Source organism: Acyrthosiphon pisum, chromosome X, assembly GCF_005508785.2.
Source record: "Acyrthosiphon pisum isolate AL4f chromosome X, pea_aphid_22Mar2018_4r6ur, whole genome shotgun sequence".
NCBI classification, from domain to species: Eukaryota; Metazoa; Arthropoda; class Insecta; order Hemiptera; family Aphididae; genus Acyrthosiphon; species Acyrthosiphon pisum.
In genome coordinates, this window is record NC_042493.1 from 111851480 (window position 1) to 111866533 (window position 15054).

Below are 15054 nucleotides of genomic sequence, written 5' to 3' on the forward strand. Positions count from 1 at the left end.
ACTGTAATTGATGGTGTTAAAATTGAATTCAATGATATTATATCATTGTGTACGAAAAATGATTCTGAGCGGAGACGGTTTGTGAAAAAAAAAATGTAAGAATATTTAGGTAATATAGCAATTATTTTTGAAAATTAACTGTTATTAAAAAAAAATTTATACAATTATAATAAGTCTTACCAAAAAAAAACAACAAGTGACATGCACGGTCCTGATAGCAGCTTATTAGAATTTAAAATAGGAATTTATGTCATGTCGACATGTAAGAAAGTACCTACTGTGCATTTCAAGAATATAATCCACATAAGAACCACAACAATTACATATTTTTATTGTCTAAAACTAATCAATCAGATATTTAAAATGTATATTTTATTATATACCTATTAATAAATACTTATAAACTATATTCGATGTAAGTTAAGAAATTATTATGAAATCTATTTTTTATACAATACAGACCTCAACGTTTAACTCAACAAAAACACAGATGAAAATGTAACCTTATTTAAATAAAACGAATATTTCTTACCATTGTAAAAATCATGTAAAAACAATATTGTTGTCTAAATATAGGTACACGAGAGAGCTGAAAAAATAACAGTATAAAACTAAAGTTTAATGTTGAAAAATTATGAACTGAGCTTAGACTAAACGTATTTTTCTTTTCGTTAAGGGTTTTTATAAAAAAATCGTTGATTAATTGCTTGGTGATTCAGTAATGATATAAAATAATTAATTTAACCTATTTGATGACATTTATTATTCTCATATTTAAATGTCACCGTTTTAATAAATTTTAGTTTTTTTAATATAAATACTATATTATGATAAAATAAAATATTATGAACGATATAAATTGTATTATATACAATATTTATTTATATAAACAATTGATACAAATTAAATCTTATCGTTTGAAAAAATTTGTTTCGAATAATTATTTTACCCGTCATTTTGTATCATTAATGAAGCTTTTATCATATTTATTTAAGGCTCCTGATATACTGTTACAATATCGGTTGAAAAATATTTAAAACACATAGGCACAATTTTTTTTTTATAAGCATTTAAAGTTCAAATTTCGACTAAATTTATTAATTATTTTGTAGTTGATAATTTTTATCAAATCATTAAAAGTTAATAATTATTTTGTAGTTAAAAATGTATAAATTTTCAACTTTTATAGCTAAGGATTGAACATTTAAAAGAAGGTTCATAGAAGCATTACTTCCTTTTTTAATGCACCAAAGCCGAAGATAGTTAGTATGGATGCTGATATAATTAGTTATTCTTATCTAGCTCCAGATGGTAAGTTTTACACTTGGATAAATAGTTTAAAACAGTTAAAAAATGTAATTCAGTATCTGACTACTTATCTGTTTTTTCAGACATTTAGTATTTACTATTTAATGAATGAAAAATAAACTTTTATTTGAAACATTTAGATTTTCATAATAGTGCTGTGTAACTAGTTACTACACATAAAATAAAACCAATATATTTTTAACAATTTAGAATATTTTAATAAAATAATAAATATATTTTAGTGTTCGCAAATGATCCAGGCTTTAGTGTCCATAATAATGAGCAAATGGTGCAAAAATATATGATTTCTTCAAGTTCTCCAAATTAAAATTATATCGTATAAATGTTTACCTATTTATATTATTATTAGTACACTCAAAATATGATTGACCATTTAAAAACAACTAGATGATTATATAATAATGATCATTTAATAAATAAATAATGATAGATAGCCACAAAAATGAATCATAATGATGGTAATTATTTAGGTAATAATAATAATTTATTTAGGCTGGTATATTAATATTTCATTGTTAATACCTAATAATTGTTACAGTTGACGGTAATTGTTGATTAATGTTGAATGTATAAAAATCTACATTTTTTTTATAACTATTGTTTAGAGTTATGGGTAATATTAAACCTTATATTAAATTATTATAAAATGTAGAACAGTTCAGTAATATGTATGTTATATTAAAGTGCTATAAAATGCCTTTAAAAATATTATAACAATGATTGTAAATTAATAAAAATTAATATTTTTATAGATTGTATAATATATAAAGCATATTTAAAATTATAATATAAATCCATCTTAAAGTTATGATTATTTAAATCTAAACAATTTTTAATACATTTTTATTGTTTTAGTTTCTGTTTAAAGTTTTGAAGGTCTAACATCACAATTTTGTTCACAAATAGCAAATATAAATTTTGTTCTGATACATATTTTAATTCACTTTTGGTTTTGAACTCTGCTGTGGGTAATACATTTAGTAAAATTAAGAAACAAATTTATGAATATTCTGGTAGTTATTTTTTAGAAGTTCAGTAGAAACCATTTATAATGACACCGGTTGTAGACTGTAGTGACATATTGAGTGTAAAGACCTTAGATTAAAGGTCCCTGCAAAACTCCTATATTGTATGTACTAATTTGTATCGGTTTTTATGACGTTTATATAATTACTATACGGATGTTATGAGGGTTATTTTTGGTTATATTGTAAAAATATTTTATCTATAATGACTTTACGTAATTGAAGATACTATTACAACCGATAATACCGATAATTTCATCGTTGTTTAGTTGTCAGTTTTATTTTATTTTATTTTATTTATCGTCATTGTACGGGTAATCGTTGTGCGATTAAATGTGTTTTGTGTTTTTGTGTTAAATATTGTGAAATTTTAAAATGAGCAAACAAAAGCAATCCACAATTGAAGAAAAACGAAATCTCATGTTTCGTTTAAAAAAAGGTGAAAAAAATTCCCATATACTTAATGAATTAAGGGTAGGTCACTCTACGATTTCTAACATATGGAAAGCTTAAGACAAAATCCAACAAGAGTTTCAAAAAGATTTTTTTCTGTAACCAAAAATTATAAAAACAGTTTTTTTAAAAATTTTTTTTTTTTCAAATTTGACGAAATTAGATATTATATATATTTTAAACGAAGAAAAACGATTTTAGTTTTGTATTATATTAAAAATATTACTCATGGGTACTTAAAGCTTTTAAAATATTTTATTATGTTTTATACACACAATGACATTTTCTAATGCAATTCTATCGGCAAAAATTAATTTAAGTAGTTTTTTTACTGTTGTAGGCACCTAATAGTAAATTTATTATAGGTTAAGTTAGGTACCTATAATTACAGTACATTTATTGAATCAAAAACAAAATTGTGCACTTGTGCGTTGGAACGAAGACCGACTGACATTTCTGAACTCGAATTTTAAAGTGTACAAACCGAATTTGCGTACAAGCCACATATCTACGGGTTTTAAAAGAAATAAAGTTAACAAATAGAGCACAGATGGCAATTGAAAAGACGAAACGAATCAAGAAAAACGAAAAAAGCAATAATATCGACCGACGCTGGCGAAAAACGGCGTAATAAGCATTTGAAAACCAACCGACGCCGCGCCGCCGCGGCGAAGGTACGCGATTGGACGCGCCAAATAATCAACGGGAACGGTTCGGGCTGACTGTAGAAACGGAGCGGTGTTAAATTTTTTACGCTACGGTTTCACTTAGCAGTCGTTTTCCGTTCCACGGGTGGCTTGCAAACAGCTGATCTCATTCTTCATTTTATATATTAAGAAGATAGTATTAATAATAATTATTATATTCATAATATTTAGATATATTAATTTTTAAAATTTTTGAGGTTATGTTGTTGTTATATCGTTGTTGAATGTTAACAAATGGTTGTCGCCTCACTTATTACAACGAACTACAGGAAGTCGGCTATCTAGTTATTATATATGTCATTTTTAAGTTATTTGTTTTTTTCATTATTATGGTTTCAAAAAATGAGTACCTTAATGGTAAGTGTAACTTGTATTTTATTTTTTGTAAGGCACTTATTTCAGTGTAAAAGTTATGATTTACATGCAATATTAACAATATAGTATCAGTATGTATTGTTTTACTGCATTAATAAAAACAATTTTAAAAATAATTTGTCTTAATTTAATATTTACTAATCTTACTAAATAATATGAATATAATACAGCTCATCCACTTAATATTTATCCAAATAAAATGTGCTTAATTTCTGCATTATTCTTTATATAAAAACCACTTCATTATACATAATAAAAATTTAGTTATGATTAGATAGTCTTATATTATTATAAATAACATACAAAATTGTTTGTAGTTTTAATCTTATGATATTATAGCAAGATTGTATAATATGATGAATTAAAAATAATAAGTTATAATTTTAATTTGCTTATTTTAAGAAAACCAATAAACCTGACAACATTTTATTGGATTTGATATTGATGATGTATTGATAATTATTGATAAAAAGAAAAAATATAAGTTTTTGTCATTGACATATTTATACAGCTTTCGTATTTAACTTAAAATTAAATACAGTAGAAACCATTTATAATGACGTTCAAGGGACAAAAAAAAAATAGGTCATAATAACCGGTTGTCATTATAACCAAATTGACTAAAATTAAATTGTAATTTCAATACATATTATTATTATTGTTTATTTATGTAATGTATAATATACAAAAGTAAAGATAAAAACATTTAATTATCTAAATATTATTTAAATTAATTAATTAAATTATTATTTTTAAAAAAATCTGTTATTTCATTTTGAAATTCTTGTTCGATTTTGTCTCAAGTTTTCCATATGTTAGAAACCGTATAGAGTGACCTACTCCAAATTCATTAGGTATGTGAAAAATTTTTCCACCTTTTTTTATGTGGGAAGCGCTGACGGTTTACGTCTTGATATTCAATCATCGGAGCGTCTTGCTTCAATTTGACAGTCTCCATCTTAGCATCAACAGTATCCATTTCTATATAAATTAAAAAAAAAACTATTAATACCAACCCTTATTTTATTAAATACGTTAGGCATTTGTCTTCAAATTCGAACCCTAATTATTATTATTTATTTAAGTAATGTATAATATAGAAAAAAAAGTAACGATAAAATCATTAAATTATGTATATAATATGTATGTATTTAAACATTATTTAAATTAATTAATTCAATTATTATTTTAAAAAAAATCTTTTTGAAACTCTTATTCGTTTTTGTCTTGAGCTTTCCATATGTTAGAAATCGTAGAGTGACCTACCCCTAATTCATTAAGTATGTGGGAATTTTTTTCACCTTTTTTTAAACGAAACATGCGATTTGGTTTTTCTTCAATTGTGGATTGCTTTTGTTTGCTCATTTTAAAATTTCACAATATTTAACACAGGAACACAAAACACATTTAATCGCACAACGATTACCTGTACACTGACGATAAATAAAATAAAATAAAATAAAACTGACGACTAAACAACGATGAAATTATCGGTATTATCGGTTGTAATAGTATCTTCAATTACGTAAAGTCATTATAAATAAAATATTTTTACAATATAAACAAAAATAACCGTTATGTCATCTGTATAGTAATTACATAAACGTCACAAAACCGATACAAATTAGTACATACAATATAGGAGTTTTGCAGGGACCTTTAATCTAAGGTCATTAAACCCAATATGTCACTACAGCCGGTGACATTATAAACGGTTTCAACTGTAAGTACCAATTTTAAATTTTATCAATTTTTTTTGTTTTTTGTTCAGTGGTAAAAATGGAACTAAGTAAAGAAACACGTGAACCTATGGAAGTAGAAGAGCCTTCCATTGTTAATAATAATCATGTTAATAAAAAGAAACATTTTAAACCAAGTAGTAAGTTATGAAGACTATCTGTAAACCTGCTTATGTTCTTATATTTTATATCATGTATATTATTATGAATGTGTAATAATATTGCATCATTTTTATGATTGATTTATAGTATCATCACCAGAACCTAATGATGTTAAGAACAATGGATATAATAATAATAGGCGTAAGAAATACAATTTACGGAGTGATGCCTTAGAATCTTTGGAATTACAAGTTCCCCCTACTTTAGGTGAGTGACCCCCTCCCCCATGTATAATACATAATATATCGGAAAATGTACAAAATCTTCATGTATTTTTATGGAAAACAAGTAAAAATCTTCCAATTCATTTGCACTCATACACACCAAACATTAATTTCCATAGACATTAATTTCTTTTTTAATGTATTTCTTCAACGTATTTCTAGCTTTAAATCTTAATGATCTTAATATGTTCATTGTTGTACACTCGCCCATTGTATAACACCTGAAAATTTAATTAAACAAATGTTCTCTTAGAAGTTTTAATTATACTTTGTTTGATTGACTAAAACATCAATTCCATTATAATTAATTAATTAACTATTAACTTGCCATTAGCGTTGAAATTGCGCGAATTCCGGGCCTCTTCACCTCATTGTTTTTTCATCATTATTTATTTTATAATGAACATGAATATTAAAACGAAAACCAATTTATTTATATTTTGATCTTTTACAAAAAACGTTCCTACTAGTTTCATAATATGTACAGGGTTTACTTTAAATGAATAATGGTTGGTTTTAAAAAAAGATAATTTTATCAAATAGTTATATATTTTTAACATTTTTAGAACTTACTACTCCAACATTCAACCTTACTTCTTCTAACACTAGAACACGCCGTAGTATGGGTAGAAAAATTAATGTTGATATCAGTGATGCTATTTATAAACTTCCATTTGAGCACGGTAAGTAAATTATATTAACTATCTATTTTTGTGTATTATTTGTGTTTATTAATTTTCAGGTTGGAAACGGGAATTAGTTTACAGAAGGTCTACTATTCTTAATCACGAAAAAAGAAATGGTGATGTATACTATCATTCTCCAACTAACAAAAAACTAAGATCATTACGAGAAATTCAAGATCAATTGGATATCTCATCTGATAAAGATCTAACCATAGAAAATTTTACATTTTTAAAACAACCAATTGGCATGAATGATCAATCTAAAGAACTTATCAGAGATGCATATTCTAAATTATCTAAAGTAATGAAAATAATTTTTATTTAATTTTGTTTATTGTAGCAAGTTATTCCATAGTCTAAAAACAATTAAAAAACACATTTAAATTTGTCAGCATAGTTTGTAAATTATTTTTTATTTCCCCCCCGGCTTTTTCTTTAATTCTGAGAACCCTAAACTTTAAGTATTTTGAACCGGGAAAAATGTATGTTTAATCTTAACTGGTTTTAATAGTTGATAATGTTTAAGTAAAAGTGAAGCATAATTGATTTATTTTTCAATCTCACGCACATTTTGATATCACATTGACAATGTCTAGTTATTTGATAATATTTTTTTTTTAGACTTAATAAATAATAACTGAAAACTATTTTATTAAAAATTAAAACCCTTACAACTTAATGTCAATGTTTAGTTTACTTTTATAATATTTTTAAATATTTAAATTAAATTTTTAAAAGTTTTGTTAGTGCAGAAGATTTAAGTTTGAGTTTCGGAAATAGGTTTGTCATCCCTAATTTTTTTCAATTATTAATATATAAACCTAACTATAATAAATATTACTTGAGTAATTTTCAATTTCCCTTCATACATTTTATGGTTTTAGGAAGATTCTTTTGTTGGTGTTGCTGTTAGATCTAAAAAATCAAAGACACCTGTACAGCGGCCACCATTTGATTATGAATTGTCAGATGATGAAAACAACAAAATGAAAATTGTTTTTAAAAATGCTAGGAGCTCCTATAGATTGAGATATAAAAAAGGTAAAAGTAAATATATATTATATACTATTGTCTATTTTATTACTATTTATAAATTACGAAGAGGGATTCAATGTTAATTGAGTATATACCATATAAAAAATTTGTTTAGCACTTAATATATATTTATAAATTCTTAAATAAACCTAATTCAAATAATTGGTATTGACTCTTGTAGTTATGAATTGGTATACTCGCATTATCTCAAATAATAGTGCATCTTATTGTAATATTCTAAAATGCACACATAAGGCAATATATCTATGAATTATTTAATTAAAATATAATTCACATTTTTAAAAATGTCATACAATATAATTTGATATCTGTCGGAACTCCCTGTGTGTTTATTTGCCTATTAATCTGATAAATTATTATTTGTTTTATTGTGCAATTTAAATACAGAACTGACATTTTACATTATCACCTAGGTATTTCAGAATCAATGAATACATCTTCATCTACACCTGAATACATATCTGAAGACTGTCAAGCTATTAAATCTAGTGCATCACCAAAAGTTTCTTCTACAAAACTTGAGGAAATTGATGTAAATAACACAATAATTAAAAGACGGTAATATATTGGCTTTATTTTTAATTGTTAATGCTTAAACAGTTTTTATTATTAGTTTATTATTTTGCTTTACAAATGTAACTCAAATTAAAGGGGTTGTTATCCTTATGCTTCCTTCATAATCCTTCCCCCATTTAGTATACGATGCATCAAGTGTCAGACACACCTAATTTTTTTATTGATACAACACCTATTTCTAAAACTGAAGAGACATATTATGAAATTGATGAATATAGTGATAATAATGACTCTGATATAATTAATAAAGTTATTTGTCAAAGAACCTAACCTAACCTGTGTTATTCAATAACCTAAAAATCTGGATGAGCAAGTAAATATTTTATCTACCCTATCTTTTGGGGAAATGTAATAATAGACCAGGCACACAGTAGTATTGGTCATTGATCTTATTAGTATGAATGAGTGTATGTTAAATGTTTGTTTTTTTAGTACTTTAATCATTTGATTGTATTTATTTTCAGATTTGAGCAGAAACTCAGTATTCCTATATTCCTTTCAACCCCTATTTGTTATTTACTAATTGTTTCATACATGTTCTGAGGCCTAATTTAGTTTGCATGTCAAAGCTAGTTGTCTTTATATGCTTTCAAGTACAATAAAATAATTATAAACCTAATTTTTTTTTTTTTAATCAAATTTAACAGGAATTCAGAAATGAATAGTTCTTTAAGAGAAATTGTAACACCTTTTCCATCCATGCAATCATTGAATTACATGTTTGAAGCATTGGGACATGTTTTTAAACATTTGAATACACATGAACTGTTATCAGCTTCTAGAGTGTGTACCGCCTGGAATTTAGTTGCAATGAAAAAAAACTTAGTAAGTATATCCTTAAAATGTCAAAAAATGTATTTTTAATTATTTATTAAATATTTTTAGTGGCAGAATGTTCGCTTAAAAAATTCTATGGTCTATGACTGGGAAAAGCTTGTAGACTTCATTGATCAACAAAGAACTGATACATTAGACACTAGATGTATGTTGATACCCTCCAAAGTTGAAGACTTCAAAAGTTTTTGGTTGCGTTTTGCAAATGCAATGAAAAAAGCACAAAAGTTAAAATTCATTGAATTGTATAGATGTCCTGTCTTTGTAGTTGAAGATATTATTAACTCATTACCTCAAATAGAAGTACTTAATGCTACTTCAATAAAGTAATAAAGAAAATACAATCCATTTATTTCAATAGTTTCAATAATTTATTTTATTTTTAGAAATCCAAATTTGATGAAGGCAACAAAAAATGTCAATAATTTAATGTACCTAAACTTAAATCATTTGGGACAAATGACAAAGCTTACGGAGTTAAGAATTAAAAGTCTTACTGGAATAAAATTGACTGCATTGCCATCATTTGAAAATTTAATACACTTGAATATATTTGTAAGTTTAGTAATAATTAATTATATATGAATAATTAAAATATTTAAGGAAAAGTATTATATTTACTCTTATTATTTTTATGATTATTATTTAGTCATTAACCTCTATTAAAGTATTTCCAAAAGAGATCTATCAGAGTTTGAATACTATTACTGATAATATTGAGTTTTTTGAAATTGGCGATTGCAAATTCTTAACAAAGGATTTTGCTGTGTCACTAAAAAGATTTGTCAATTTGAAAACATTGAGATTAGAAAATTTTTGTGGATGCAAGCAATTTGCACAGGATATTTTTACTGTCATTAGAGGTCTTGAAAAGCTCATGGTTCTAGAATTGGTAAACATAGAATTCATTAATTGTGTCAAAGATGAACTGGAAAAATGTGATGGTATTAAAGCTTTATTGATTATTCCTACTTATGTGAACCAAGTATGTAAACTTGTTATGTATTATATTATTTTATAACATCTATTTATTGATATACATTTTTTTTTTTTTAGTCCGCAACTACTAACTATCTGCTGATTGACTGTCTCAAGAAACTCTCCAAGACATTAACGCACTTAGTTTGGGGATTGACTCGTGAATTACTCCGTGTTACTGACTTACTTATAACTCAATATCAACAGAACCAACATACTATTGGTTATAATTTAGAATTATCCCACACCAAAGAAACCAATATACCTGTACTCAGAACAATAAAGCCCCAAAATCGACCGGGAGATGAGGCTACTCCTGAAAAAGAAAAAGACAAGTCAAATTATGTTGATATACTGTCAGTTCCTGCTCTAGAGAAATTGTTAGATACTATGATGCCTGATGCTAAAACTAAGGTAATTAAAGTTCCCTTTTCTGGAACAAATAGAGTTTATTTGAGTGAACAGATTCATGATCATTAAATTAAATGTATAGCATTTCATTGTCTTTTTACATGAGAAACCTTTTGCGATATAATTCTAATCTTTGTGACTAGGAAAAATTATATTTTGTACTTCAAGGTAGAGCTTTTAACAACAATTTAAATTATTAGTTATAATGTATATGTATTGTGTTTTTCTGTATGTATAATAATAACTGATCAATAATTATAAATGTAATCATACATTTAGTAGATTTTTAACTGTAATAATTTTATTTCATTTATAATTCATATTTTTTTTTTCATTTTGTAAATAAAATAAATCTATAATTTGAAAATGTAATTATTCATTTTCATTCTAGTTAAACATTTTAGTCTTAACTCTGTGAGCTTTGCCATTTGTCTCAAATAATTTAAGTTTAGGTACATTAAATCATTGAGATTTTATGTCTGTTTCATCAAATTTGGATTTCTAAAAAGAAAATTAATTATTGAAAATATTAAAAAAAAAATGGATTAATACTTTATTGAAGTAGCTTTAAGTATGGGTATATAAATTCATATTAATTGCATACTGAATATTAGCACAACAAATAATAAACAACATGATAAGTAGTCGAAATAATGGTTTGATTTTCGACTTCAGTATCTTGTCAAACAAAAAAAAAATGAAGGAAAAACGGGAATTTTACCCAAACTTGGCAGTCGACAAAATCGATTTTGATTTTTGGAGTAACTCTAAAACAAATGACCAATACATGAATTTTTCTCTGAATGTTCATATTAGCATTTTCTATAAATTATACCTACATCATAAAACTTTCGAAATATTTTGACTTATTTGAGCTGTTATATTATATAAATATTAGGTTTCGATTAGGTATAGTAACTGCATATATGTAATATGCATTATACACTTAAATTCTTAGTTCTAGCAGGAAAAATTTTTTTTTTATGATTTTTCCCGTAATTATTGAATGTAATTATATGATGTGTAATTTTTTTTAGCAAAAACAGAACATTTTTTGTATCTGAGGCCTAATGCATTTTTATTTTTACTACGACCACCACCACTACTTTTATAAATACAAACTGTACAATTTACAAGCCCCCTATCTTCCCAATGGTTGTTTATTTGTTAACATTTAATTCTCTATTATGATAAGTCAATCTCATATTATGCTCATGGCCTCACATACTTACTATCCAAAATGTTGTGACAGACAGAAAAAAAACACACATCATTGGAAAATCAATACATTCTTTCGCTCCGCTCAGAATCTAATATTTAAATATAAATATATTAATTATATAATATAATTTCAAAACAACTTTAAACAAAAAATTATTAGCAAGTTATAACATAAAACAATAACTATAAAACTTTCCTCAATTTGTCTAATTTTAAGACTTTTAGTTTCTACTAAAAGAATATAAAAATTAATGCTTAAATTGTAAATACAAAATACAAATATACGATGCTTGAACGCAAATGTTGAATTAACATTAAGTTCTAGATATTATGTAATTTTGCATAACATTAACGATTAACTATATAAAGCGCTAAAGAGTAAAGACTACATTAAAAAAAAAATTCAAAGTTTAAAATGGTACACTAATTCAAATAATGTTTAAACGTAAAACGCTAAATTGTTAATAATTTTTATAATTTTTAAACGCATAAATTGAATAATGTTTAAATTCTTTATTGTTGGAATTATAAACAAAACACCCTATAATATAATGTAGTGTATAAGCAATATATTCACACTGTAGTTCAGCGGACACTGACCATACATTTTTTTAATACTACAGAATATATGTCATGTGTAGTGTAGCCAGGTATAGACAGTTAGTTGTTGATTTATATTACGCATCGTAACACTATTATGCATCGTATCATTATAATTATTATTATATTATATATATCTGATCTTATTATTATTTACCTTTAACTTCTGTATATCTGTGTACTTCAACATTTATAATTTGATCATAAAGTTTAATATCCAAAGATGGTAGACGATATAATTATTTTTTGATTTAATTGTATTCAATGTGTAATAATTTGAACTTCAAATTTCAAGCGCTCATAAAAATTTAATTTGACTTACTTATAGATATTAAGACTTATTCCTCGACTCATGGATCTGCAGAAAATGTAGTTAAAACCTTTAAAATGTTTATTTTCCTTTAATTCAGATATAAAGGATAACATAAGTAAATTTTTCTTGTCATACAATAAATTGATCAATTGTGATAATTTTATTTTTAAATTTTGTATTAATATTTTAAGTTAATAAATAAATAAATAAATAATAAATCATAATTCGATGGTGTTCGGGAAAAACTGGCTTAGTCTAAAATTCAGTATGAAATCGTGTAAGTCACATAACTGGTTTTTCTCAAATAAAAAATTAATTTTCATAAGTGTATAACAACTGGTAGAATCGGTGTATGACTTAGACCGTTTTACCCAAAACACCGTCTGATTTTTCTGTATCTAGATATAACATAACCTCATTTTTGTAAATTTTAGATTTAGCCAGTTTTTTCAGAGCCCCATCGAATTTTGCTAAAACTGAAGTGTTGAGATAAATTATGGATTTTTATCAATTTAAGACTTTTCACTTTACACTCTTTGAATGATAGAACGATACTGCCCTGTAACTGAGGAAAGCAGTCTCTATGAAAATTGTTTTTCTTGGAAATTAAACTTTGTAATTTTTTTAATCAATTTAAGATTTTAAGTTAACTTTTTGACTAAAACAGATGGAAATTTATGCCTGAAATTCTAAAATGCTATTGATTTTTTGATTAATAAATTATTTTTGACAATTTTCACATAATGATGCAGTCACTGTGTTTCACATTAGCATTAACCACATAATATCATTATCATATAGTGATACAATTTATAAAATGCAGCATTACTAATATTGTATAACACTGCTAGTAGAAAATGCAGTACTTATAACTACAACAAATTAAAACAAATAATAAAGATACTTCTTAAATATCAATTTTAATACTTTTTTTAAAATTAATTTAAAGAATACATAATTTTGTAATTTATTTATTTATTTATTCATATGACTTGATAATGAGTGCACTAACAACAATTTTTCCTATTAAGGTTAAATTAAACTTTAAATATCACTATTATAAATTTGCAACTAATATTCATAAACATTCTAAGGTACAAAGTACCATAACAAGCAAAACATAACAAATATCACATTAAGTATCACAGATTTAAGTTTAGATGTCTACACCCAAGGCCTCTAAACAAGCTACTGCTTCAGGGGCCACTTTGATGAAGTCCTCCAGGTCACCATCGTAACTTCTCAAATGGCAATCCAGGATTAAGTGCTGCATTGATTGTATATTTGTGCCACAGTCGCATACCGGACTCTCTGAAATGATTTGTACATGAGTTTGTTGCATCTGCCTTACCTTGTGCGTATTCTGTTTACTCTAACCCAAATTGTCCTGGGGAGGTCCACCCCTAAGACTGGAGTGCTTATGCTATCTACTTGGATGCCTCCGGGTCTCTCTCTGCCATTCAGCCTGCCACTCATCTGGAGTGTTAACCCTTGACTCAGTGATGATTTGAGCTCTTAACGAAAACAGTATTCGTGATTTAAGCCTCGAGTTAAGAATTCCGTCTTTATGTATTGGCAACTCCCGGTGTTTGTCAATTCTGTCCTTTTCCTTTAGCACGCCGTTTTCTCTCCTTATGTGTGTGTGTGTGTGTGTGGGGGGGGGGGGGGGGGTTCTATGTTGGACAAGTATGGTAGCCATTGTTTGTTTGTGCTCAGGACTGTGCCTGATATTGTGTGCATGGCCTTCCTTAAATGGATATCTACTACCTCTGTGTGGGCACTTCCTGCCCAAACTGGGGCGCAATAATATTCTGCGGCCGAGTAGACGAGGGCTAAGGAAGAAGTCCGGAGGACGTTTGTAGCAGCTCCCCAGGTGGTGCCAGCTAATTTGTTGATGAGACCAATTCTAGTTTTCAGTTTTGCTGACACCTTGTGCAGATGTGTCTTAAAAGTTAGCGTCCGATCTAGTGTGATGCCAAGGTATACGAGTCTCTTTTCGTTTTTTTATTTTTTTCCCCACAAAAATAGACTGATATTTTCTTGTTGGCTTCCTTGTTATTTAGATGAAATGTTATTGTTATGGTTTTAGATGGGCTCGGTCTAAGCCTCCATTTCTGGAAAAAATTTTTCCAACCTTAATATATCTGATGTCAGGGTTCTTTCGATATTTTCTAGCTTCTTGTCCTGTGCTACTATGCACATATCGTCTGCATAAGAGAACATTTTTGATTTTGTACATGGTATGTCGTGGGTATATACATTAAAACATTGTCAGTTATCATTGTGCAGTCACGCAGTAAGGTTGTGTTTCTCTTGATAGTGTTATTGCTGCTATGGTTTTCTCTAATTAATATTAAATTTTAAT

The 15054-nt window shown here is 26.5% G+C and overlaps 1 protein-coding gene across 1 annotated transcript; it reads left to right on the top strand.

Annotated features, from left to right (window-relative positions):
* The first annotated feature begins 6947 nt into the window (after nt 1-6947).
* On the top strand, nt 6948-10624 carry LOC103308797. The gene is made up of 8 exons (XM_029485413.1): nt 6948-7001; nt 7585-7747; nt 8170-8314; nt 8980-9157; nt 9218-9492; nt 9553-9679; nt 9816-10151; nt 10223-10624. The coding sequence occupies exons 1-8, from the start codon at nt 6948-6950 to the stop codon at nt 10622-10624; spliced, it is 1680 nt and encodes a 559-aa protein (XP_029341273.1).
* The last annotated feature ends 4430 nt before the right edge of the window (nt 10625-15054 follow it).

Bases quoted from the DNA above. Each gene is read 5' to 3' on its own strand.
- LOC103308797 (XM_029485413.1), top strand. From the start codon at position 6,948: ATGAATGATCAATCTAAAGAACTTATCAGAGATGCATATTCTAAATTA. The intron at 8,315-8,979 runs GTAATATATTGG...CAAATTTAACAG, and splicing joins AACACAATAATTAAAAGACG to GAATTCAGAAATGAATAGTT. The intron at 9,158-9,217 runs GTAAGTATATCC...AAATATTTTTAG, and splicing joins TTGCAATGAAAAAAAACTTA to TGGCAGAATGTTCGCTTAAA.